Here is a 25,256-nt window from a genome sequence, read left to right as displayed (position 1 = left end):
ATCTAGCATATTTTGAACTTTGTTTTTTTTTTACTAGCACCCACCTGTTTTAATGGTTTTCCCCATTTTAAACTTTAATGGAAAAAAGTTTTTAGTAGGAAACCAGAATTTCCCTTATTTTATCTAATGCTCCCTTATGGATTCCCTTAGAAATAAATACATATGTCCCTTATTTTCAATTGCAAATTTTGACAGATATGAACTAATGTTTGCAAAGTTAGGTGTTGATGTTGACTCGGATGTTTTGTGCAACTTTGAGACATTTTTCTCCTAAATATTGTGGAACATTTTTAAACTGAGGGCACTAGAGTGTCAAGGTTCCATTCTGCTATAAGACATTTGTGTGAAAGACACATGCACTGTAATCGCCATTTTGCTGCGCTTGTATGGAAGGTAGTGATTCTGTTTTGAATCATGTTTAGTATTGTGACATCCCTTACTCAATCCTATTAATTGAATTATTGTGGAAAACACATGCACACACACACACTCTTTGTCTCTGATTCTCATGAGATTTTTCATACTTCTGACTAAGCTTTGTGCAGCCATTGGTCAACTTACTTCCTGCGTGTGTGTATGTGTGTTTCCTGACCCATGTTGCTTAGTAGTAGAAGTGCCTCCACGAGGAAGGATAATACACAAGCTCCCACCACTTGTTCTAGTTTCCTGGCTCCCCAGCCAGCTGCTCTGACCCATCCTTCCCCTCTTCCACTCCTTTTCCATTCGCCTCAGTCCATTCTCCTTTTCTCCTTTTCCCATTGCAGTTGTGTTTTTCAGGGGTCTCTGTGTATTTTCTTGGGCTGAGCAATGTGTTGTTCAGTGGGTTTTGCCAGGTCTTTGGGTCTGGCTTTGTTGCCTTTGGCCCTCTGTTGTATCGTGGCCAACCTGCTGCTCTTGTTTCCGATGGGAGAAATGACATACATCAAACTGGGCCGCCTGGCCAGCTACACCTGGTACTTTGGTGGACTGGGCGGTGGAGGACTGCTGGTGAGTGAAAGAAAAACTGCACACTCAGTTAGTTCCTTTAGAAGTAGTTTTCTTATACTAAATGATAAATATGTTCATAACTTTATTCGGTAAAGGTCCGAACTTGATTTCCTTGTTGTTCATCAGACTTTTTTTTCACTCCAGATACAGATAAGATTCATTTTGATTTGGTTCACATCCCTCAATATCTAAGCCATACTTCAGAATAAGCATCAACATATTTGTGCATGCTTGGAGTTGATAATGGATACTTAATATGAAAAATTACTTAATCAAAACTCAAGTGCCAATCAGCAAAGAAGAATGAATTTATTATGAAAAAATGTTGAATGACATTATATAATATTACAGAAGGGGTTTACCGTTCACACTCTTGGCTTGGTCCTCATTGGGCTTGTGTAGGTTTCCTCCCACAGTCAAAAAACCTGCACATCACTGCGAATGACCTGCAAGCGACTGGCAACCAGTTCAGGGTGTAGTCTTTCTTTCACTTTGTGGGATAAGCTCCAGCTCGCCCTTGACCTATCCAGGGATCCTAGCTAAGTGGTAGAAAGGTTTAAAATAATCAAAGATTTACATTTCCTAATATTTCATCAAAGTGACTATGAAACAGTTATTAAAATCTCTTCTACAATGCTGGTTGGTGTTACAATTTTAGAAAAGCTTGTTTGTGGTTTGACATTTAATAGTAAAAGGCTTCATGATTCACTTGTTTATCTGCATGGAGGCATTCCACTTTCCTTGAAACGGAGCTCTGACCCACATTTTTGATAAATGAAGTTCTTTGATGGCATGTATAAGTGACTTAGCTGTTGGCCACATTCCTACAAGTGCAACATGGTTTGAGCATATTTACTGCAAATCCATTAAAAAAAGAACATGAATTCAATTATTTTATGCATATCTGTGTCTCTTTAGTAGTGATTTCCCTTGAGCATTGCACAGCCTGCATGTGGTTGTCCCCTGAGAACAGTATAGTTCTGTGTGAATAAACAGTCAATCCTGCTCTCCATGGCGCTCCACTGGGTTTATGCTCCCACTGAGTGCTTCACTTTGTTTGGGTTTAAGGGTAGAAACAGAGATTATATTTTCCCACGCAAAATTAACTTGTTGTGCATGAAAGCTTCTTTCATGAAGACTTTTTTCTCTTGTTGTTGCTACTTGTTGTAACTTGTTGTAAGCACAGGTCAGGATTTCTTTCAGTTGAGGTCAAAGGGAATATTGTGTCTCATCTTGAGAATTTAATCCACTTATCTAGCCCAAGTGTTGAGATTGAATTGCTTTTTCTTGTGTTTGTTGTTCCTTTTTTTTTTTTACTTCTTATTGGTGTCCATTTCAACATTGGAAAAAGAAAAAGTAGCCTTTCTGTCCTCTGTACTTTTTCTCGGCCACTGTGGAAGGTTCACACATCAATATATTTGTGTGAATGTGTGTGTTTGTGTCCTGGGGTTAAGGAAAGACCTTGGGAACTTCCCTCCCCCTCTTGGTGTGATAACTAACTTCCTGTGAAAAGACAGTGCAGACAAGAGGACTGTTGGGAAAATAAAAATACAAATGAACAAATAAGTATCCAAGCCTGAACATGTGCTTTGTGGAGGGTGCAAGGGGGCACATTCTCTTTGCAAAGGATGCTCATTGCTGCCATGTGGCATTGAGAAATAAGTCAGCCCAAGGCAGGAGAGAAAAAGAGAGATGAGTAAAAGTTCCTCCAAATAATTACAAGTTAAAATTATTAATAAAAATATGATTTAGCTATTATTTTATATTGTCTGTCTTAAATAAACAATTTGACCAAGGATGACTATAGTAAAGTACAGTAATCCTTTTTCTTTAAAAGTGAAAAAAAGCATCTAAATGTACCAAAAATACATTCTTAAATGTACTTTTGCAATTACGACAACTCTTTTTTTTTATTTTATTTTAGATGCTCATTCCTGCAGTAACCTTCATCACTTTGGGAAAATGCAGTTGTTGCTGGAATGAGAGCTTGATGGTAAGAAACTCACCAAACAGCACACTACTATTAATTCTTGACTTCCACTTGCTTATTAAAACACCAACACTAAATGCTTTTTGCATGTGCCCCTTTTCTCACAACACACGGTGTTAGAATAGTTGTTGTTTGGCCTGCTGTAATACTCTGCCCTTTGGTAGGTGGAATGCTAATGCTAATCCAGCCATGATAATTAAACAAGGGGGCCTTTGTTGGTTAACACGCAACAAAGTAAGCTTGGCACACACAACTCAAGCCACATGCGCAGCTGCTCTGTGTGTGTGTGTGTGTGTGTGTTTGCAGCTGCCACTTTTATTTATTTCTTGCTCGACACGGACGGAAGAATATTAGTAGCAATAGATGTCAACATCAGTAATACAAATATTCACATCGTTTTAATCTTGTGTCTGTTGTCTTGATTTCCAGATGTGTGGGTCAGTGTTGGCTGCTGTGGTTGGCCTAGTTGGATCTAGCTATTGCTTCGTCATTTCAGGCCTCGCCTTGATGCAGGGTCCTCAGTGCTTCACGTCTCTTGGGTGGTCGTACCCTTTTGCAGATCAGGGCGGCAGGTAGGAAGATACTGTCTGTTATGACTAGGGGTTCATGCCATTCACTTGAACAATTATTAACTATACTTGCACAAGAGCTGCACCAAAAGTAGATCTCTGTTGTGAGGAAACAAGTCCGGCTCTTAGAAAATTATAGTTTCATTTAAATGTCCCGCAGTTTCTGCAATAAGCACTGTACGCTCTGCAATCTGGTAATAAAAACATACAATTGTAATCAGAAGTTTACACAGACTTCATGGGCATGAATGCTATTTTGAAATACACCGGTATTCTTTTTCTTGTTTTTTGAAGATGTTTCACCTTTAAAGTTTAAGTGTGGAGTCTTCCTATTTATGTTTGTAGTGGGTGTGTACCCTTAGGGTTGTTATGGTTGTCACCGGGAGTGGCTGGTGGACAACCGTCCTGCATAACAATAGATCGCTCGCTTCCCTAGTGGCAAAACAGCAAATTCATGTCCATTCATCACATGGAATGAGACAGTCTTTGGGGGAGAGACACCACACCTAATATTTGGAGCCTTTTGGATTCAAGGTGAAACGTCTTTAACAAACATGAAGATCCCAGTTGCCTCGGTTCAACCTTACCATGACTTGGAGGACTGAGAATCGAAACCAGAGATGGGCAAACTTTTTTGACTCGCAGGCAACATTGGATTACAGGGGGCACATCCACAGCAAGTTAAGGCATCACATAATGCCCGCAAGGCATGGTGGGTAGTCCAGCGGGAACAACATTCTGAACTATAAAAAAATGTAAACATTGCATAGCAAAACTATGATATCTACTCTTTGTTTACTTCTCTGACGACCTCCTCAACACATTTTGCAATCAAGGAAAAATGTGACAAACACGGCAAAATGTTGGAAGAAAGAACCACAAGCTACCCGGCATGCCTTGCGGCAGGAATTCTGTATATGGGTGGCTTTTTTTTGTTATGGGTATTGTGCATTAGTATTTATCTGTATGCCCACACGGGAGAGTACTTTTTGCGTCATGTATAAACGTATCGTGTTGTTTGGATTGTTGTTACATAGCAATGTGGAGGCCTTTAAAAAAGACCTTTAGACAAACATTTGAACTTATACCCACTGATATTTGCTGATTACATTTTATATGTGCATGATGTTTTTATGTTGTGAAGCGCTTTTTGACTTTGTCTGTGAAAAGCGCTGTAGAAATAAAGCTTACTTACTTACTTACTTACTTACTTACTTACACTGCATTTTGCTGGCTACAGTTTCAATGTTAAAAGTTTAACAAAAGGAATTTGGAAATGCCCAGTGGGCCAGATTAAGATGCTTGGTGGGCCTGATGTGGCCCGCAGGTCGCAGTTTGCCCATATTTGGTCTGCACAGACACAAACATAATGTATTGTGTTGTGTCTTTTTGCTTTGTGTTCCTGTTTTTCTGAATTTCTTAACTATTTTTCTGTTTCAGGTATCTGCTGCAGCCAGAGTTGTGGTCCGTGTGCCTCCAACCGGTACACATTGTCGAGTGGAACGTGACTCTGCTGTGTGTGCTGTTGGGCCTGGCAGTGTTAGAGTTCATCCTGTGTCTCTTGCAGCTTGGCAGCGGTTTAGTCAACGCTGTCTGTCGGCCTTGTTGCTATAAGCAGGAGTACAGTTTGAACGCTTAGACACACTCACAGTCAACGTGCATGTGACTATGTCAAATACACACTTGCGACAACAACACCCATGTACGCTAATACTCACGTCTGCACGGGTGGGGGGTGGTCCACTGCACATCTCTATTTGTGTGTGTTTGAGCACAATACACATCCTCATTACAGAGATTTTTACAACTACACATTTGCAGTATAAATCATTAAAGCTATGATAATGAAGATGTATTGAGTTGGTTTAGTGCACCACTCAGACATTGATTAAGGAAGCAACGTGTATTCTATTTCTTTTTCTATTATTAGCATATATACTTTATTTCTTACAAGCTAAGAAACTAGACTGGAAGAAGAAACGGATGGGAAAAAACACAATTAACTCACCAAACCCTTGTTAGTTTACTAATACACTAAAGATGCATTTTCTTAGTTTCAGTTGAAGTTTATCATCAATGTGCCAGAGGTATTGCTTCTATTCAGTTGCTTTGGATGGTTAATTTTTTGTGTGTGTTTGTACATTTGTTCTTATTTTTGATGTATTATTGTTGTACAATAATGTTTTTCTTTGTCCCCAAAATGTTAGTTCAGTGTTCTTTTGTATATATATATTTTAGTGACATATTTTTTATATAATGTATGTATGTTTGTTCTATCTTGAATAAAAAAAAAGAATTTGTGTACATACGTATGTGTGTGTCTGTGATGTAGCAACCTCTCAGTGTTTTGTACTTAAAGTCCAGGAATTTCCACAGTTACCAGATTGTCCTGCTATCTGGTGATTGAGCACTTCCGCAGATGTTGTGGTGTTACTACTACTACTAAGGCCAGAGGTGGGGTGTGTCAACAGGCAAACTAGGCATTTGACAGTGGCCCCGGCTTTTAGTGGGCCCCTGAGAGATTGTGTGCCCCAAGTGCTAATACATGTACTGCGCAGAAACGTCAACAATGGCCATTTATGATGCAATTAAGAAACAACGATGTAGCAAACCCCCTTCTTGGGGCCCCCCGCACAGCCCTTGTGTGCAAAATTTTTTTTTATGGTATACACGGATGGGGTGGGTGACCTCGTGAATTTCTTCACTGACTAAGACAGAATATTACCCCCGTTGACTCAGCCTCCACATTTGGTCAGTGTCTCAAGTTTGTACACTTTATGTATCTTGTGTGATGATAAAAATTGAAATACAGACCAAATACAAACTTTAAGTTGTATTTGACGACACAGCGGGTAAATTTGTGATGAATTTTTCCAATTTAAGCAAGGTTTTAAGCAGCATATTTACTTTTCACTGTCCTTTTAGACCTTATACAGTATTGACAGAAGCAAAAGTCAGCATTGTCATTAATGATAAGCAATTAACCCCAGTGAGAAGGATCTTCTATCCAAATAAAGTTGAAGCTTTTAGTTGTGTTTCTTTTTTTTGTGTTTCTATAATTACAAAAACATTTAAGAGCACAAATATAGAGCAAAATTAACAGACCGAAGTTCCAGATCTTATGTAAGCCAGACAAGGGGTCATGCTGCTGGTGGGTCAGTGACCTTCTCTTACCATTATCAACTCTTCCCAACAGTCACTTAGGTCACCAAATATAAAGACAGAGTGGACCCAAAATCAGTGAGACTGCCTGGCTGGCAGACAGGAAACAGTTGGTGGTCTGAATCTTCTATTTCCTTAACTATCATCTAGTCGGAACAACTGCGTCCAAATGGCATCGTTGGCGTTGAGGCTTTTATTTATGCTGTGCTGTGCATCAGTATGTGTTTCTGGGATGAGGAGAGAATATTTCCTCAGGATAGAAGAAGTTCAATGGAATTATGCACCAAGTGGAATGAATCTAATCCACAACCGCTCACTCCAGGAGGATGAGTAAGTCCAACATAATTTCCATGATTGGAATGATGTAATTATAATTGTTGGTACTTGTTTTTCATTGTAGTTAGGTACAGCTTGAAATAGAAGAATTGTAGTAGTGTAGTGTACTACATAGCTGGTTATCACTGGATAATTTTCCACTCAACCTATCAACTTGTGACTAACTGGTGACTAGCCCATGGTGTTGTCTACCTTTCACAAAAACTCAGCTAAATTATGATCCAACCCCCCTGGAATCCTAAGCATTTGCATTGTACACAATAGTATAAAATACAGTTCTGGACACACAACAATATGTACTTTAAATCCAACAAAAAGAAAGTTTTTATGAGAAATTGCCTAATGGTAAGTCTGCCCCCTGGTGACTAGTAACAACTTGCTTTGAGGTCAAGCTGATAAATTTAATTATGTTTGAACTTTTATAATTTGTTTGCTCATTGTCTCGCTGTTTGTGAATGTCTCTACAGAGAAGCTGCAGTCTTTCTCTTGAAAGGCCCCCAGCGAATCGGCTCCACCTACAAGAAGGCTGTTTATAAGCAGTACAGCGACGCCACATACAGGACAGAGGTCATGAAACAAGACTGGCTGGGATATGTGGGACCCCTGCTGATGGCTGAGGAGGGAGACACAGTGGTTGTCCATCTGAGGAACATAGCATCAAGACCGTACAGCATCCACCCACATGGACTGAACTACAGTAAAGGCAGTGAAGGTGAGGAATGGATGCTACGGCACACAGTGATACACTTTTAATGCCGTTTTATCTCTGGCTCCTTAGGGGCTTTGTACCCAGATGCCACATCAACAAACTTGAAGCGAGATGACTCAGTGGCTCCTGGTACAACAGTAACATACGAGTGGTCCCTACCACAGTCCCACAGCCCAACTTTGACTGAAAGCAACTGCCTGACCAGGTTCTACCACTCCCATGTCTCCACACCAAAAGATATCAACTCAGGACTGATCGGGCCCCTCATCATCTGTAAGACAGGTACATGATGTCCATTAAACACAGAAAGTTTCTGACATCAGTTGAACACATTTGCAGTTATCAAGTTTGAAACAGTTAGCGCGCAGACCTCACAGCTAGGAGGACCAGGGTTCGATTCCACCCTCGGCCATCTATGTGTGGAGTTTGCATGTTCTCCTCGTGCAGGCGTGGGTTTTCTCCGGGTACTCCGGTTTCCTCCCACATTCCAAAAACATGCTAGGTTAACCCTTATGGAAAAAAAAAAATATTGCAGTATATTGGCAAATATAATGCAATGTATTCGGAAATATATTTCCATATATGGGATCTTATGTTTATATTTTCCAATATATTGCAATATATGCATAGATCATATATGTATATATATTGATACATATAAAAAATATCTTGTGATCAAGACCAAAAAAGGACTATATTTTTACATATATAAAAGTGCATATAATTTGGGATAGATAAACTCATATATTATATATTTGGATTTAATATATTTCAATATATTGAAAGCGGCAATCATTTGTATATTCTGCAATATATTGCCATATATCACATGAACATATAATATATTGTATAATATATGTACAAAAATATATTATTCCATGTATTTATAATATATAATGTATTGGAAAATATAATGGAAAAATAATATATTATAATATAATACAATATATTTAAAGTAATATATCTTTTCGTAAGGGAATTGGCGACACCAAATTGTCCATAGGTATGAATGTGAGTGTGAATGGTTGTTTGTCTACATATATGTGCCCTGTGATTGGCTGGCGGTGTACCCCGCCTATCGCCCGAAGACAGCTGGGATAGGCTCCAGCAACCCCCGCGACCCTCGTGAGGAAACGCGGTAGAAAATGAATGAAAGTTTGAAACAAACATTTATGATTTCACTTTAATCTTTCTTCATCTCCAGGAACTCTGGACTTGCATGGCGACAGTTCAGCAGACTACCTGTACGCGCTTATGTTCTTGGTGACGGATGAGAACTTTAGCTGGTACCTAGATGAAAACATTAGGACACATATCACAAATCCTGCTCGAAATCTGAAGGAGAATGAAGATTTCATTGAAAGTAACAAGATGCATGGTAAGAAGGGAGTGTCCATGAATGTACAGATTCATACATCTTTTTAAATTCTATGAACTGTGTTGTTGCAGGTATCAATGGGTTTCTTTACGGTAATCTTCCTGGACTGAGCATGTGCCAAGGGAACAAGATCCACTGGCATATGATTGGCTTAGGCAATGAGGTGACCCATCAGTGTTTAATACCATAATGTGCTTGTACAACAATGTATACTAAAACAATCCCAGAAGTAAAATTCTTGACTGTAATGGGAGCAAAAAAAGATTTCCCCTTGTCACAGGTGGACATGCACTCAGTTCATTTCCACGGCCAGATCCTCACCAGCGAAAATCACCACACAGATACAGTCAGTCTTTTCCCCGGGTCCAGCACCACAGCTGAGATGGTAGCAGACAACCCTGGACACTGGCTGCTGACATGCACCGTTAATGATCATCTCATGGGTGGGCTTCCATACTCTTGCTCTCACACATGTTGTGTTACTTCTTTGACTGTTGTTTTTTTTTTTATTATTCCTCAAAAGGTGGCATGCAAGCTGTATTTGAGATCAGGAAGTGTTTCCCCAATGTTCATAAACCTCGTCCATATGGTGAGCTCAGAGAATTCTTCATTGCTGCAGAAGAAGAAGTCTGGGACTATGCTCCTACACTGCCATCTGACGGGTTCGTCATTACACATGCACACACGCTTATAAGTGCAGAAATGTTTAAAACTTTTTTTAAAAATAAAAACTAGTCTGTTTGTGTGTGCAGTGAAGCAGACATGTTTGTGACCAGAGGTCGCAATCGTATTGGAAGTCGCTACAAGAAGGTTCGCTATGTGGAATACGTTGATAGCAGCTTTATAACCAAGATGCTACGCAGCCCAGAGGAGAAACACCTTGGAATTCTGGGTAATCAAGGCTGGTTTGTGATTAGCTGTAATTGGGAGACACAAAATTATGGTAGGCGGCACGGCGGTCGTGTGGTTAGCGCGCAGACCTCACAGCTAGGAGACCAGGGTTCAATTCCACCCTCGGCCATCTCTGTGTGGAGTTTGCATGTTCTCCCCGTGCATGCGTGGGTTTTCTCCGGGTACTCCGGTTTCCTCCCACATTCCAAAAACATGCTAGGTTAATTGGCGACTCCAAATTGTCCATAGGTATGAATGTGAGTGTGAATGGTTGTTTGTCTATATGTGCCCTGTGATTGGCTGGCGACCAGTCCAGGGTGTACCCCGCCTCACGCCCGAAGACAGCTGGGATAGGCTCCAGCACCCCCGCGACCCTCGTGAGGAAAAGCGGTAGAAAATGAATGAATGAATGAAAATTATGGTAGTTAATGAGGAAGTTAATGAGTGTTCGGACCCCAAGATGCGGAGGCGTAAAGTAGCAAAAAATTGTTTATTAACAAAGGATGTCCAACAAGTGGAAAAAGGCACAAAAACAAAAGACAAAGTAAAACAGAAGAAAATCTTGGACCTAGTCGCAAGGGAAAACATGTGTTTTTTTACCCTCTAAGATAGTACCAACAAATCGCCATAAAAACTCATTAATTCATTCATTTTCTACCGCTTATCCTTACGAGGGTTGCGTGGGTGCTGGAGCCCCAGACTGGTTGCCAGCCAATCACAAGCCATAAAAAACTATTATTTACAATTTAAAACAGAGAAAAGAAATTAGAATATGATTATACTGTGTACCAGATGCATAGAATGACATGGTACTGTACAAGTGCATTGTCAGGACACTGAATGTAAATGTACTGTAATGTTTTAATTGTGTGACTCTTCCAGGTCCTGTGCTGCGAGCAGAAGAGAAAGACACCATCAAGGTGGTCTTTAAGAACAAGGCCAGTCGGCCTTACTCTATACAGCCCCATGGTGTACAGTACAGTATCGAACAAGATGGAACCCTCTATCACAATGAGCTTGAAGGTCAAGCATTATATTTCATTATGAAATCTGGAGTGTTTGTTCATACTGCATCTGGTCTGCTTTTACATTTATTTAGAGTCCTACACAGCAAAAAAACTAAGGGAATTAAAAGGAGAAGCAAGTATGTACATGTTAATGTACTGTGAAAAGTACATATATAACACATGGATACTCTATTTGTTTATAAAAAGGAACAGTTACACCTCCTCCAGCTGCTCTGGTTGCCCCAGGGAAGACGCACACATATGAGTGGTTAGTACCTGTGGGTGCCGGGCCCGTGCCGAAGGAGTCGGACTGTCTGACCTACCTGTACTACTCCGGAGTAGACCCGGTAAAAGACACAAACTCCGGACTAGTTGGACCGTTGCTTGTCTGTCGACCTGGATCGCTCAAGAAAGGGATACAGGTAGGAACATATACAATGTATATATTCTTCTGTCATTTATTGTGCAGCCCAAATACAGTAGGAAATTGGAGATCATGTGCAAACAAAAAAAAAAGCACCTTAATCTTCTTATTTCTCTTTCGGGTTTTCCCTTCAAGGGTCGCCACAGCAAATCAACCGCCTCCATGCAACCCTGTCTTCTGCATCTGTCTCTCTCACACCAACTACCCTCATGTCCTCCTTCACTACATCCTTAAACCTCCTCTTTGGTCTTCTTCTACGCCTCCTACCTGGCAGTTCTAAACCAATATAGTCACTATCTTTCCTCTGGACATGTCCCAACCATCTCAGTCTGGCCTCTCTGACTTTATCTCTAAGGCCTCTAACATGTAATGTCCCTCTGATGTATTTCTGATGTTCCTGATCCTATCCATCCTGGTCACTCCCAATGAGAACCTCAGCATCCGCATCTTCTGCTTCCTGTCTTTTCCTAAGTGGCACTGTCATGTGCAAACTTAACAAAAAGCACCTTAATATTAAATCAATATACATATGGTCATAGGTTTTCGTTCCTGTGATTTTGCAACCCTATATCAGATATAGATCTATCTGTTAATACAGTATGTTGTAGCCTTCAAATGAACAATGTCCTCTTATTGCCACAATATAGAAAAACTATAATAAAGAATTCCACCTGCTGGCTACTGTGTTCGATGAAAACCTCAGCTGGTATCTAGATGATAATATTCGGACCTTCACCACAGCTCCCACCACTGTTAACAAGGAGGATGAGGGCTTTATTGAGAGCAATAAGATGCATGGTAGGCCAACGTATATACAGTGTGTGTGCTATACATTGAATGCATGTCAATTACTGTATTGTCTTAACCCCACCAAATATCTCAACTTTCAGCCATCAATGGATTTATATATGGGAACCTTGAAGGCCTTACTATGTGTAAGGGGGACAAAGTGACATGGCACCTGTCAGGACTGGGTTCAGAGACAGACATCAACAGCTTTTACTTCCAGGGAAATCGCTTTGTGTTTCGTCAAAACAGAATGGACACCATTTCTGTTTTTCCACACATCTCACACACTGTGACGATGGAGCCAGACAGCATGGGTAGGTGTCTCGCTAAAGGTGAACTAACCCAGCGGAACGGGTTAATACCATTAGTAATCTGCAGATGATTTGTGCTGTATGTGTTACCTGGGTATTTGTGTTTTTGCAGGTCAATTTGAAGTGGCATCCCCAACAGTTAACCATCACCGCGGAGGGATGCGTGCTAATTACACAGTGCAGAAGTGCAGCTTCTTTCAGCGACAGGGTGAGACCATGGTCCATTCTAAAACATACTACATTGCTGCCATGGAGATGGACTGGGACTACTCTCCAAATCGTACTTGGGAGGCCGAGATGTATCATGGTCAGCAAAGGTAAGAATTGTACAGTTTGTGTTTAGTCAGCTAGCATAGTACAGTAGCACCAAATGACCAAAAAACGCAAGTAAATGATAACCCATAAAAAGTTGTTTTTTCTGCGAGCTTGATGTTGATGTTCTCTTCTGATTTTGGACCAACATTTGCAATAAAAGTGACTAATTAGATGAGACTAATAGATTAGATTCCCTGTAGAATTATTAATTCTCCATCTGAAAAACAGCAGCGTGTATTCCAATCATAACAATATTAGGCAATGTACATGATTCATTCATTATTAATGTTATTTTATTATTCATTCAGTATTTAATTATTTGTTAATTCATTCGTAAAACTCTCTATGTAATCTCTCCTTTTTTCTTATTTTACTTACACTTGACTTACGTACACATGTTATTTTTATCTCTTATTTTACAGTTTTTTTTCCTGTACAAGCCCTGTCATATTTTCTACTACCTTTTGATTATTTTGTATTTGATTTTTGATTCTTTCGACACCTATTCCCCTTCTTTCTTTTCTCACTTTCATTGCAATACTATATAAGCAATTCATCTAATGCTACATAATCTCACCTAAGCACAATAGATGAACAAACATTACATTTTAAGTAACTCTAAATTACATTTTTGCCAATTTACCATTCGCCTTTCAAAATCAAACAATTTAGAACATAATTACAAATAATATATAGCAAATGTCGGTGAAAACAGCTTGTAAAAAAAGCAAAACAACAGAATTTAATCTAAATCTTGGGTACAGGGACCACTTTGATATTTTACATTTGGTAAACAAACACATGTAGATATGCTAAAAAGTTATATACATATATATATATATACTTACCTTTTTCCATTTTATTTATACTTTACTTATTTTAAAGGGACCTATTATGCTCATTTTTCAACCCTTTGTATTGAGTTGTGGCCTCCTATAGAGCAGCTACACACAATAACCCACACAGAAAGATTTTTTATTTAGATTTAGCAGAATCTGCATCTAATATTCAAGCAGTTGATGAATCACGTCAGGGACCTTTTAGGTACTGTATGTCAGAAACAAATAAGCCATATAATGAGTCTATATTAAACGGGGCTCTCCTGCTGCAGTCCTGCGACTGTCTTCCTTGACCAGCAAGGTGGCTTCATAGGCTCACGCTACAAGAAAGTCGTCTACCGCCAATTCACGAATGACAAGTTCATCAATCAAGTGGAAAGAGGTGCAGACATGGAACATCTTGGCATTATGGGTAGGTTGCACTTATTAAACAGTGGCACAAATTGCACATAGAATGACTTATTGTGTCACAATGTAGAAATTGTTGGGCTGCGGTTTAATCAACTTCTACTTTCTCAGGTCCAATGATACATGCTGATGTTGGAGACAAAGTGAAAGTGGTTTTTAAAAACATGGCGTCCAGACCCTATTCCATCCATGCCCATGGAGTCAAGACCGAAAGCCCAACTGTTTACCCCACCAAACCAGGTAAACAAAAGCACATTATTGGATCATTGTCCTGCTGCAGAACCCAAGTTGGGTTCAACTTGAGGTCACCAACAGATGACCGGACATTGTCCTTCAGGAGTTTTTGTTAGACAGCAGAATTCATGGTTCCATTTATCACAGCAAGTCTTCCAGGTCCTGAAGCAGCAAAAAAGCCATCACACTACCACCACTATATTTTACTATTTTAAAGTTAAACTTTTGTCTCACCACACTGCATAGTATTTTCCCGAAGGTTTGAAGGATCATCAAGATGTTTTCTGACAAAATTGAGATGAGGCTTAATATTATTTTTGTTCAGCAGTGGTTTTGCGTCTCAGAACTTTGGCATGCAGGTCGTTTTTGCCCAGTGTCCTTCTTAAGGTGGATTCATGAACATTGACCCAAACTGAGAAAAGCGAGGCCTGCACCTTCTATTGTTGTGGGGTCTTTTATGACCTCTTGGATGAGTGATCGCTACGCTCTTGGGGTCATTTAGGTTCACTGCTGTTCCGTGTTTTTGCCATTTGTGGATAATGGCTCTTGATGTGGTTTGCTGGCGTCCCAAAGCTTTAGAAATTGATTTAGAAGCTTCTCCAGATGGATAGATATCAATTAAACTCAGCTAAATTATGTTTTAAATGACTTTTTCACAATTTTCATTTGGATTTGTTTGATCATCTAAACCAGGGGTCTCAAACTTACTCAAATTTACCTGGGGGCCACCGGAGCTAGGGTCTGGGCAAGGCTGGGCCGCATCAGGTCCCCCCCCCCCCCCCCCCCAAAAAAACGCATTTATTAAAAACAGAAAAATATACAAACTTTTTCAGTGCTTTGGTTCCGATTTTCTACAATAAAAGCTCTGATAAAACATTCCACTGTTCTCAAATATCTTAATTTAAATTTTTCTGCACAACATAAGATGAAAAATAAATAAACAAATCAAGACTAAAGAAAATCAATCAATCAGTAATAAATAAATATAATAATAATAATAATAATAATAAAACGGCAAATAATAAAAACTTAAGAAACCACATATAGTGGTAATAGCATTATTAGAGCCCTGTAGACATGACAAAACACAACTATAGTCACATTTATACTTTTTTTATTTACAACATATTGCGCAACTGCAGGGTCTTGAGACACATGCTAACTCGCAAACTAGAGAGCTAGCGACCTAAACGGTAGCCTTCAAGTTATTTCCTTTAAACTGAAATTGCCCAAAACTTACCACTTCCACACAGATAGGGAGGATAACTATTAACAGTTATTTAACCTTTAACATGAACATTAATCAAACGTAATAATTTTTTCTGGGTACATGATACCATACAGCATCCATATCACACTAACATTAAACTTTCATATCAAGGCGGGGGGCTCAAACTAGTGTCCTGCGGGCCACATTTGGCCCGCGGGCCGCGCGTTTGAGACCCCTGATCTAAACCATTTAAGTAAAACAAAACATGCAAAAAAAATAGTATAGTATACAATAGTTAAGTTTCTTGCTTTGTCCGAACTGATTTTTTTTGTTTTACTATAATATAAAGTCTTCAAATGAACTATTAAATGAGATGCATGTGCTTCACAGGTGAGACACACATCTACGAGTGGTACGTTACAAAGAATACCGGACCAACCGCTGAGCAAGAAGAGTGCTCTGTGTCAGCATACTACTCCACAGTGGATGTTGCCAAGGTGTGCTGTAGATAACACACACACACATAAACATACAAATGTGCGCACATTGACATTTTATATGCCTCCCTGACAGGACCTATACAGTGGCCTAATTGGTCCCTTGGTTATCTGTCGCCGTAGCTGGGCCAGGTGAGAATTTCTGCATATTGACGTGTGATTAAAGTGATTTATTTATTGGTTTGCATGTTTCGTGTCACCTCATTCAACACCATCGTACTGTGTGCTAATGTTGAGTTTTTGAATTGTGTTACTTCAAGGAGTTTAGGCCTTAAGAAGGAAATTGAGGAGTTTGCATTGCTGTTCCTGGTCTTTGATGAGAACGAGAGCTGGTAAGTACAATTAAAGTATAATTTCCATTATTTTATTTGCTTACCGAGTAATGTTTATATACCAGGTATTTGGATGAAAACATCAGGACCCACATCAGGAACCCACGACCAAACTTGAAGGATGATGAAGTCTTTATAGAGAGCAACAAAATGCATGGTGAGAAAAAACAACCACTTGGATGGATGCTAAGATGAAAGTGATTGGATTGAACTTATAACTGTTTTCAATGCATTCCTTCTCAGCCATTAATGGCTTTGTATATGCAAACCTAAATGGCTTGAACATGGAGGTTGGAGATAAGGTCTACTGGTACCTGATGGGGATGGGCAACGAAGTGGACATCCATGGTGTACACTGGCATGGTCATAGTGTGGAATATAAGGTCAAAAAGTCACAAAGTACACTGCCATAAAGCTATATTATATATACTATATATTATACTACAATACCAGTGTATGTTCTTTTCCAGCTGGGGGGAGGCCCACACACTACTGATGTCTTTCAGCTTTTTCCAGCCACCTTCCAGGTAAAACTGTCAATAAAATTACCCTCATTTGGGTGTAGTAACATTCTCTCAAAATTTTTTAATTATTGTTTTTTTTTTGTCTCGTGGTCTAGACTGTAAAAATGCGACCTCAGTACCCAGGAACATGGCTACTACACTGTCATGTGACTGACCATATTAAGGCTGGCACAGTAGCTATATATACCGTAAGAGAAAAAGGTGAGTGACAACCTCAGTGACAGAAAATAGAATTTTGACTACATGCTGTGATATGTATTGGTTTTTATCTCCTACAGTGAAGAAGAGGGGTTTCACCGGTTGAATAAATGGAGGAAAATGATCACTTTTGTTGGTTGTCAGATTTAAATACATAGCATCACAGTTTCAACTTCAATACTTGTAGTAATAACAGTAACTTGGCAACAGGGGGCACTCTGATTACAACAATAAAGAATCAATCTGCAGCCACTAGAAGTATCTCAAGTGTAAAGATTTTTAAATGACTGTCGAGATAGCTTTTTCATAACCAAATAAAGTGGATTTCAAATATTATTTTCACTTCAGAAAGATATCAGTCTTGTGTGTGGTAGCATTATATTACAAATTGTGATGCTTTTAACAGAATCCCTTTGTCAAATTGTACCTTTGGTTATAAATAGAGTACTAATGGCGCACTGCCTATAAATTTCCTGTATCCCTTTATCATTTTTGCAGGGAATCAAACTGTCACAGAGAGATTCATGGGCCATTAGACTTATTTACACTACACAAGTGATGCCAGTAAATGTACATTCATATTTTAAGTTGTTTATTGCTCAAATAATTCATTCAACTTCTCAATTTCCTGTGTTGGGTTCTGTGTAAGTGTTAGTAAAGTCAAGTAGTAATAAGTTTGAACTAAACCAGGCTGATATCTATTTATCAGTATATGAAACTAAACTATAATAACGCCATTCAGAGTTAAAGCTCTCCATTAAAGCTACTGCCGCACAGTAATACATAACAAAAAGAGATGTATGATTATTAGCCAGTGTCAGTTTCACACGCTTACATATGATGATAATGATAACCCAGGGCCTTTTGTGGCTTTTGAGTCCCTGAGAGCTGCAGTTCATTAATTAGAGGAAGAATTCAATCACTTCAAACACTAATAAGATTTTGGACGTTACCACTTTGTCAGCATCTTTCAAGCTTTGCTTTTGGAATTCAGTGTTGAGTAGTTTGCAATTCTGTACGTGATATTTAAATGTGACTATGTTACTTGACCCGTATGAGTTGTGGCGGGCATCGAGTTGACCGTCCGACCTTTCATTATGAAGGTTGAGCCCACGGCGGTGTGCTGGACACGGGGTCACGGCACCAATGGAACCCAGAAAAGACAGAGATTTAGGTTCTTAAGTGTAAGAGATACCAGCCAGTGCGGCTGTGCAAATATACTCTACGTGAGTAAACCTCACTCTGTGAACCTTAAAAGCCATGCCGAGCGTCAACCTGACAGTCTGGGCTTTTATTGGAGGTTAACGCCTACCACTCTCGACACTCATGACGAGGGGGTATTCCTCAAGGTTGGTGGAACCAGGTGGGTTAAACACTGATAGACATTTTACTAACACACCGACTCGTTATTATCATCCTCCAACATGAACATCATTCTCATCGTCACACAAATACAGGGTGGTCCTCGGGTTAAGGCGTATCAAGGTTCCGTACATGATGTCATTCATGCATTTCCAAAACAAATGTAATTTTGGTATGGAAATACTTAAATATTAGACTAGCTGGAGTCAAAAAAAGTGATTTTGCGATGGCTACGGCACTGCAAAAACAGCCAAAATTCGCCCGTCAGAAAAGATTTTGGGTCCCGCCCACTCTCTGGTGGCTTAGTCCACCTCCCGGACCGGAAAAGTGCAGTTTCAGCAGCTGGAAAAAGTGTAATTTAGTGAAAAAACGGGCAAAAAACAACCCATCAGAAAAGTTATTATGCCATCTTTTGGTCCCGCTGGGACCAGAGGTGAATGTCTGGTGGGTTTGGTCCACCAGTTTGCTCCACCAGCCGGAGACCTGAAAATCGGCAAAAATCGAACCGTCGGCTTGGTCCACCTCCCGGGCCGGAAAATTGCAATTTCAGTTGCTGTAAAAAAACGTGATTTCGCAACAGCCTTGGAACTTAAAAAAACGGGGGAAAAAAAAACAACCCATCAGAAACTTGGGTTTTTATACCATCTTTGGGTCCCGCAAGGACCAAAGATGATCTGGTGGGTTTTGTCCACCAATTTCAGCCTCTGGAAAAAACGCCTGAAAAACCACCGGTCATAAAAGTGTAATTTTTTGTAATCTTTGGCTCTTTTATGGGGCCCGATGTGCCATCTTTGTGATCTTTGGGTCCCGCCGAAACCTGAGTTGCCAAAAAAAAAAACCCACACGTTGGAAAAGTAGCATTTTTTTTTGTCATCGTTGGATTTTGCAGGGTCCCCGATATGCAATCTCTGGGTTGGCCGGTGCCCCTGATGAACATGTGGTGGGCAGTATCAGGGCCTTAAAAAAGGCAATTTGGTGACAATTTGGCGGACCTGAAAAACTATAGAAAATCGACCTAGTGGGTTTGGTCGACCTCCCAAACTGACAGTGATGTAGAACTTTTTTCTGGGTTGTAAACCACGACAGATTCCGACATCACCACAGTGTGGGATTGACTGTCTGTCCCTGCATTTAGTATCACAATTCAGAATCATAGAATATGCAATTATGCAAAAGCAAGTACAACATATGATTATATATTATATGATGTTACCATATGCAGTACGTGAATATTTATGGTGTGTTTGGAACATTAGTGTTCAATAAAATTGGCTATACTTTATTTGTTATTAAACAAGCGGGTCTTAACTCCATCTTGATTCACATCATATACTTATTAAATACATGCGTATATACACATTATACTTTTCGTATATCATTTTAAATCTGGACTACAACACTACTCCTAAATAAATAATCCAAATGAAATTGCATAAAAACTGTTCAAGTAAGTAAAAATATTAATCAATGCAGTGTTAATTAAATTTGCCCCTCAATTTAATGGCTTCTTCCTTGGCCCAGGCGGCACACATCCAGCTGGTGTTTTGAAAATCAACCAGGCTGAACGGGCAAACATGTCAAATTGGTATCTGCTCTCATGAGATTCCAAAATTGGGCCTCTTGTGATGTTTGTGTAATATGATTTTTAATGAATTAAAAAAAAATATATGTCATTTTGTCAGATGACAATAGCTCCACTTTTGCATTAGTGTCTCTGGGCACAGTTACCATAGGCTTAATTAATGATTTGATAAGTAGAAAGCTGTTTGAATGAGCTTGGAGACAAACATTAGTCCCAAATGTAAGACATGTCACGTTGGATCGTGTAACACATGCCAATATCATGCCACAGTGAGTCCGATCTCATCCTGGAAGTGATTCATAAACAGCATCAAGGCAACTGTTTACAAGCTATCACAACCGAAGGGGGCAGCTGGCTTCGCTTAAAAGTCTTGAATAAGTCAACCATCTGCCATGAATAAAACGCCATTTGGACGCATGAACTGAAGCATATTCATATACAGTCAGCCCTCGCCACTTTACGGTCACGTTTTGCAGTTCCACTCAATCCAACTACAAAAATATTCTATTTTTAAAGAAGGAATCCTACTTTGTGTAAATTCACTTGCCATGGCCATGATCTGGGACCAATTAACTTTGATAAACAAGGGATTACTGTACAGTGGATTCAGCATTCACTGCCCGACAAATTTGCAGATTTTGGGTCCAAAAACAGTTTTCTTCATTTTTTTCCCACAGAAAAACATTTCCTTCAACATAAAGTTGGTAGTAATTAATAAATATGTGATCATACAGATAGTTTACAACTCTCAGAAAGCCTACAATTTTGAAAAAAATCATTTTCTGACAATTCGGGTTCCGCATATTAATGCATATTTTTGTCTTTTCTTTCAGCTGTTTAAATGATACTTTTCTGGTCCGGGAGGTGGACAAAACCCACCCCACATTCATCAGGGGTCCCGACAGCACCTAAAGAAGGCAAGAAATTCCACTTTTCTGACATTTCGTTTTTTGGCCTTTTTTTCAGGATCATGGGTGTCGCTTTTTCTCCTTTCTTTTGGCTGTTGAAATGACAACTTTCTGGTCCGGGACGTGGACAAAACCCACCTCACATTCATCAGGCGTCTCGGCAGGACCTAAAAAAGGCAAAAATTCCCACTTTTCTGACAGTTCGTTTTTTTGCCCATTTTTCAGGTTCGCGGCTGTCGCGTTTTCTCCTTTTTTGGGCTGATTAAATTACACTTTTCTGGTCGGGGGGTGGACAAAACCCACCACACATTCATCAGGGGTCCTGGCAGGACCTAAAGAAGGCAAGGAATTCCGCTTTTCTGATGTTTCGTTTTTTGGACGTTTTTCAGGTTCACAGGTGTCACTTTTTCTCCTTCCTTTGGGCTGTTGAAATGACACCTTTCTGGTCCGGGACGTGGACAAAACCCACCACACATTCATCAGGCGTCCCGGCAGGACCTAAAGAAGGCAGAAATTCCCACTTTTCTGACGGTTAGTTTTTTGTCTGTTTTTCAGGTTCGCGGCTTTCGCTTTTTCTCCTTTCTTTGAGCTGTTGAAATGACCCTTTTCTGCTCCGGGAGGTGGACAAAACCCACCCCACATTCATCAGGAGTCATCACCCGCAACATGCCCACTAATTATACGTGCAAGTTGTTTTTGTTTCACACACACACACACACTTTAGCACTGGTTATTTGGGATCCGAGTCCCGATCGGGCCCATCCATCCATTCTTTTTTTATACCGTCTATCCTCACTAGGGTCGCAGATTTCTGGAGCCTATCACAGCTGTCTTTGGGCGAGAGGCGGGGTGCACCCTGGGCTGGTCTTCAGCCAATCACTGGGCACATATATACAAACAACCATTCACACTCACATTCATACTCGATCAGGCCCTTTGTGTTCGATACAGCTCTCCGGCAGTGAGGTCCAATGCTTCCATAGTTGAATGGGTGATGAGAAGTTATATTACAGCTATTACCAAAAATGTGTTAAGGGCTTCCTGTAGGGCTGAATATATTAGGTTGTGAATCATTCATTTCAACAATATAAAAACCTAATTGACATTCATTTCTTTCGGATTTCCATTATTCATGCTGCTGCTCACGGGGGTCAGTTTGAGTCGGGTTGGGTATCATTTAGATTTGAACTGATCCCGGTGCATAAACAGTGCCTGAACCGCTACTTTGAAAATGCTACTTTAGAAATATCCAAGTTGAACAGAAGAGAAATTTAAAAACTTCAGTAATATTAATAAAATAATAACTAAAATGTAGTACAGCACGTATTTGGAAGTACCGCGGCTTGGGACTGCAGCACACAAACACAATAGAGACTTGTTGGTGTGAAGAGTGAGCAGTGAATACATTACCCAATGAGTTTATTTATTTCTAACAACTACAGAACCCTATACAAACACAATGAGGATTTCCCTTATTATAAATCGGAAGTGCAAGTTTTCAGATAGGCAACCTTGCCTCTCTATAATTCTGCCATCCTATCTGTTTAATTCTGTTTGTCAATGTGCCAGCGTGCATTTCTGCGCGACTTTGGGTTTTTTCCCAGAAGAATCTAATCCCACATGTGAGGCAGTCACTTTGACTGGCACAGAGCCCTTAAAATCCTCCTGACATCTCTTCGTGTCTTCTTCCATGATGCTGACCCTCTGTATCTACAGCATCAGCACTTATTCTGTCAGAGCAGCAATTTTACCCTCAGTTTGTTTGGCTCACTAAACTAAAAAATACAGCAAAGTATGGTCATGTGACTTTAAATATTTGATAGGAGGTTTGATACAAATGCATTCTTGGGGGGTGGGGGGTGGCTGAAATGCAAACATATCCAGTCATGTCCTGATGGGATGACCCTCATGGGTAAAAAAATATAACCCTCATTCGCCTGCACAGAAGTCAGACATTTCTTGTAGTTGGCCACCAGGATTGGGCACACATCAGGAGGGATTTGGTCCACTGAATACTCAGATACTGAGATACTCACCTAACCCACAAGGTTTTGAGGCTATCACTTGGCATCAAAAATTTTCAACTGATAACAGATTTTCAATGAGAGTAAGATCTGGAGTGTGGCTAGATCACGAAACATGATCTTGTTATGCGTTACCAACTTCAGAGCTATTTTTTAAAACATAATCAAACAGAATGGCATTATATGTACTTTTCGAAAATAAAAACACTTTTTTGTTTCTTTACTTTATTTGTCTTTTATTTAACCTACAAATGTGTCACATCATTTTGCCTGACCGTGTATATTACTATGATTCCTGTTGCGATGTTTACATAACCAAATATGAGGTGTACGCAAATGGCACATGCACTATGTACGTTAAGGTTTTACAAAGGTCACTGTTGGTGAATAAAGACGATGGAAACATCCACATGCTGCTGAAGTCTTTTAATAATTAATTCCTTAAGAAAATTCATGTATGAAGTATGGTTATTGACAATTTATATTCACAAATTCTAAAAATAAATATCATGGCACATGAAGTCGCAGAAGCTCTGATGTAAAAAATTACGAATGAAGGAAGTGTATGTGTGTTGCGTGGCGCGTCTGAGCGGAAAGTGAGCAGAATTTATAGTTTTTGGGGGTATAGCGCCCCCATGACAGACAGCACTATTAATGTACTTCTTATTAAACCAATCAAGTTGCTGCATTGTGTATGTTTTGGGTTAAGTGTTTTATGCTTGGATGGTTTTTACAACCACATCATGTTCTGCTAAACCTCTGAATCATTCAGGTGTTCATAGACTAAATTTAAATGGGCTGTATATGTGCTTTCTTGAGCTGGGGGACCAGAATGTATTATTTCTGACAAATGGTTTTCTTGGTGACTGCGGTCAGAGGAGGGTGTTTGAATGTATGTATTACTTCCATTTTCAAGTCATCCCACCCAACGTCTTTTTCTTTCTCACCAGGATTCTTGGGACAGGATGAATTTGGGTTCTTGTCCAAAAAAACTAGTCCGGGGGAGGTTTGGAATTCTTGCTGGTTGGTAGGAGGTGAAATACTTATTTCAGTCACTCAAATAAAAATAAATGTATAACCTTTATATTTTTTGGACTTTCTTCTTGATAATCTGTCATTCATTGATTGTCTACCGCTTTTTCCTCACGAGGGTCGCGGGGGGTGCTGGAGCCTACCCCAGCTGTCTTCGGGCGAGAGGCGGGGTACACCCTGGACTGGTCTCCAGCCAATTACAGGGCACATATAGACAAACAACCATTCACACTCACATGTGATGTGGGAGGAAACCGGAGTACCCGGAGAAAACCCACGCATGCATGGGGAGAAAAACTCCAGACAGAGATGGCCGAGGGTGGAATTGAGCCCTGGTCTCCTAGCTTGTTACAGTTAACCTGATATAAAAATTCTGCACTGCGCATGTCTGTGTAAAGGTGTAACCTTCCAAAATCATCAGGGGAGTAAATAATTCTCTCCCCCACTGTACATAACGCAAATGTCAATGGTTTAAAAAAAAAAAAGCACTACGGACATTGAAGGCAACTTGGCAACCACCATGACAGATTCTCCAAAGGCCAAATTTGGTTCCTGTGGCAAATATTGAATTAAGGCAAAGGTTCTGCTATCTTGCTCTGCTGTGCTTATCACATCATTGTGTCGTTGTCTGAAAATGTCAAAGCTGTGAGATAAATCACTTGATATTTAATACGTTTTCAGGTCATTACAAGTGTGGATAAAAAATAAAAAAAATAAAAAACACCCCCAAACTCCACATTGACTTTATGGCAGATATTCAATGTTTATGGTAATTTACATCAATTTGTTTATGTTTCACCAGCATTTCCAGGGAAATAACTTCTCGCATTAGTGCTATGAAAATGTGGACACAAAAGTTGCAAGAGAGGTAGTTTAAGATACCTTTGTGTCACACTTATAAATGAAATGCCATTGCAATGGTAAATAAAGAAGCATGGAAGCACTAACTTTCTTGATTCTACCTGAACTTAGCCATGAGCATGCAGAATGTGTTGACATTTATTTTGAAAACCCTCAGCAGCATGAGTCCTGGGCTGCCATCAATCTCCTCCATAAAAACAAACAAGTAAAAATGCAGACATTGACATGTTTTAATGAGTTATACACTTAGTCCTAACCTCCACTAGTTAAATGTTCTATATTATCGATGAACCCCAAACAAAGACAACTGTAGTGTGCAAACCGAGTAATGAAGCTCATTTCATGCTTCTCCAGTTTGTGATCCAGCGGACACACAT

General features: G+C 39.8%; 2 protein-coding genes across 2 annotated transcripts; both read left to right on the top strand.

The window, feature by feature from the left end:
* The first annotated feature begins 569 nt into the window (after positions 1 to 569).
* tm4sf1 (transmembrane 4 L six family member 1) lies at positions 570 to 5,850 on the top strand. Its single transcript, XM_058074116.2, has 4 exons — positions 570 to 987; positions 2,912 to 2,980; positions 3,407 to 3,549; positions 4,987 to 5,850. Exons 1-4 carry the CDS (start codon positions 808 to 810, stop codon positions 5,183 to 5,185), a joined length of 591 nt encoding a protein of 196 aa, XP_057930099.2. The 5' UTR covers positions 570 to 807; the 3' UTR covers positions 5,186 to 5,850.
* Positions 5,851 to 6,773: 923 nt separating this feature from the next.
* Positions 6,774 to 17,701, top strand: cp (ceruloplasmin). Its single transcript, XM_058073005.2, has 24 exons — positions 6,774 to 7,038; positions 7,512 to 7,756; positions 7,823 to 8,035; positions 8,958 to 9,131; positions 9,203 to 9,294; positions 9,412 to 9,574; positions 9,655 to 9,793; positions 9,884 to 10,023; positions 10,905 to 11,045; positions 11,122 to 11,166; positions 11,237 to 11,451; positions 12,101 to 12,251; positions 12,344 to 12,556; positions 12,666 to 12,870; positions 13,980 to 14,119; positions 14,227 to 14,355; positions 15,950 to 16,056; positions 16,133 to 16,188; positions 16,317 to 16,388; positions 16,454 to 16,545; positions 16,632 to 16,771; positions 16,859 to 16,915; positions 17,008 to 17,113; positions 17,191 to 17,701. Exons 1-24 carry the CDS (start codon positions 6,878 to 6,880, stop codon positions 17,214 to 17,216), a joined length of 3,222 nt encoding a protein of 1,073 aa, XP_057928988.2. The 5' UTR covers positions 6,774 to 6,877; the 3' UTR covers positions 17,217 to 17,701.
* Positions 17,702 to 25,256: the final 7,555 nt, after the last annotated feature.

This window comes from Doryrhamphus excisus, linkage group LG4 (genome assembly GCF_037039965.1).
Source record: "Doryrhamphus excisus strain RoL-2023G ecotype Guam linkage group LG4, RoL_Dexc_Guam_v1.1, whole genome shotgun sequence".
Classification (NCBI taxonomy): domain Eukaryota; kingdom Metazoa; phylum Chordata; class Actinopteri; order Syngnathiformes; family Syngnathidae; genus Doryrhamphus; species Doryrhamphus excisus.
This window is presented reverse-complemented; position numbering and strand designations above follow the sequence as displayed.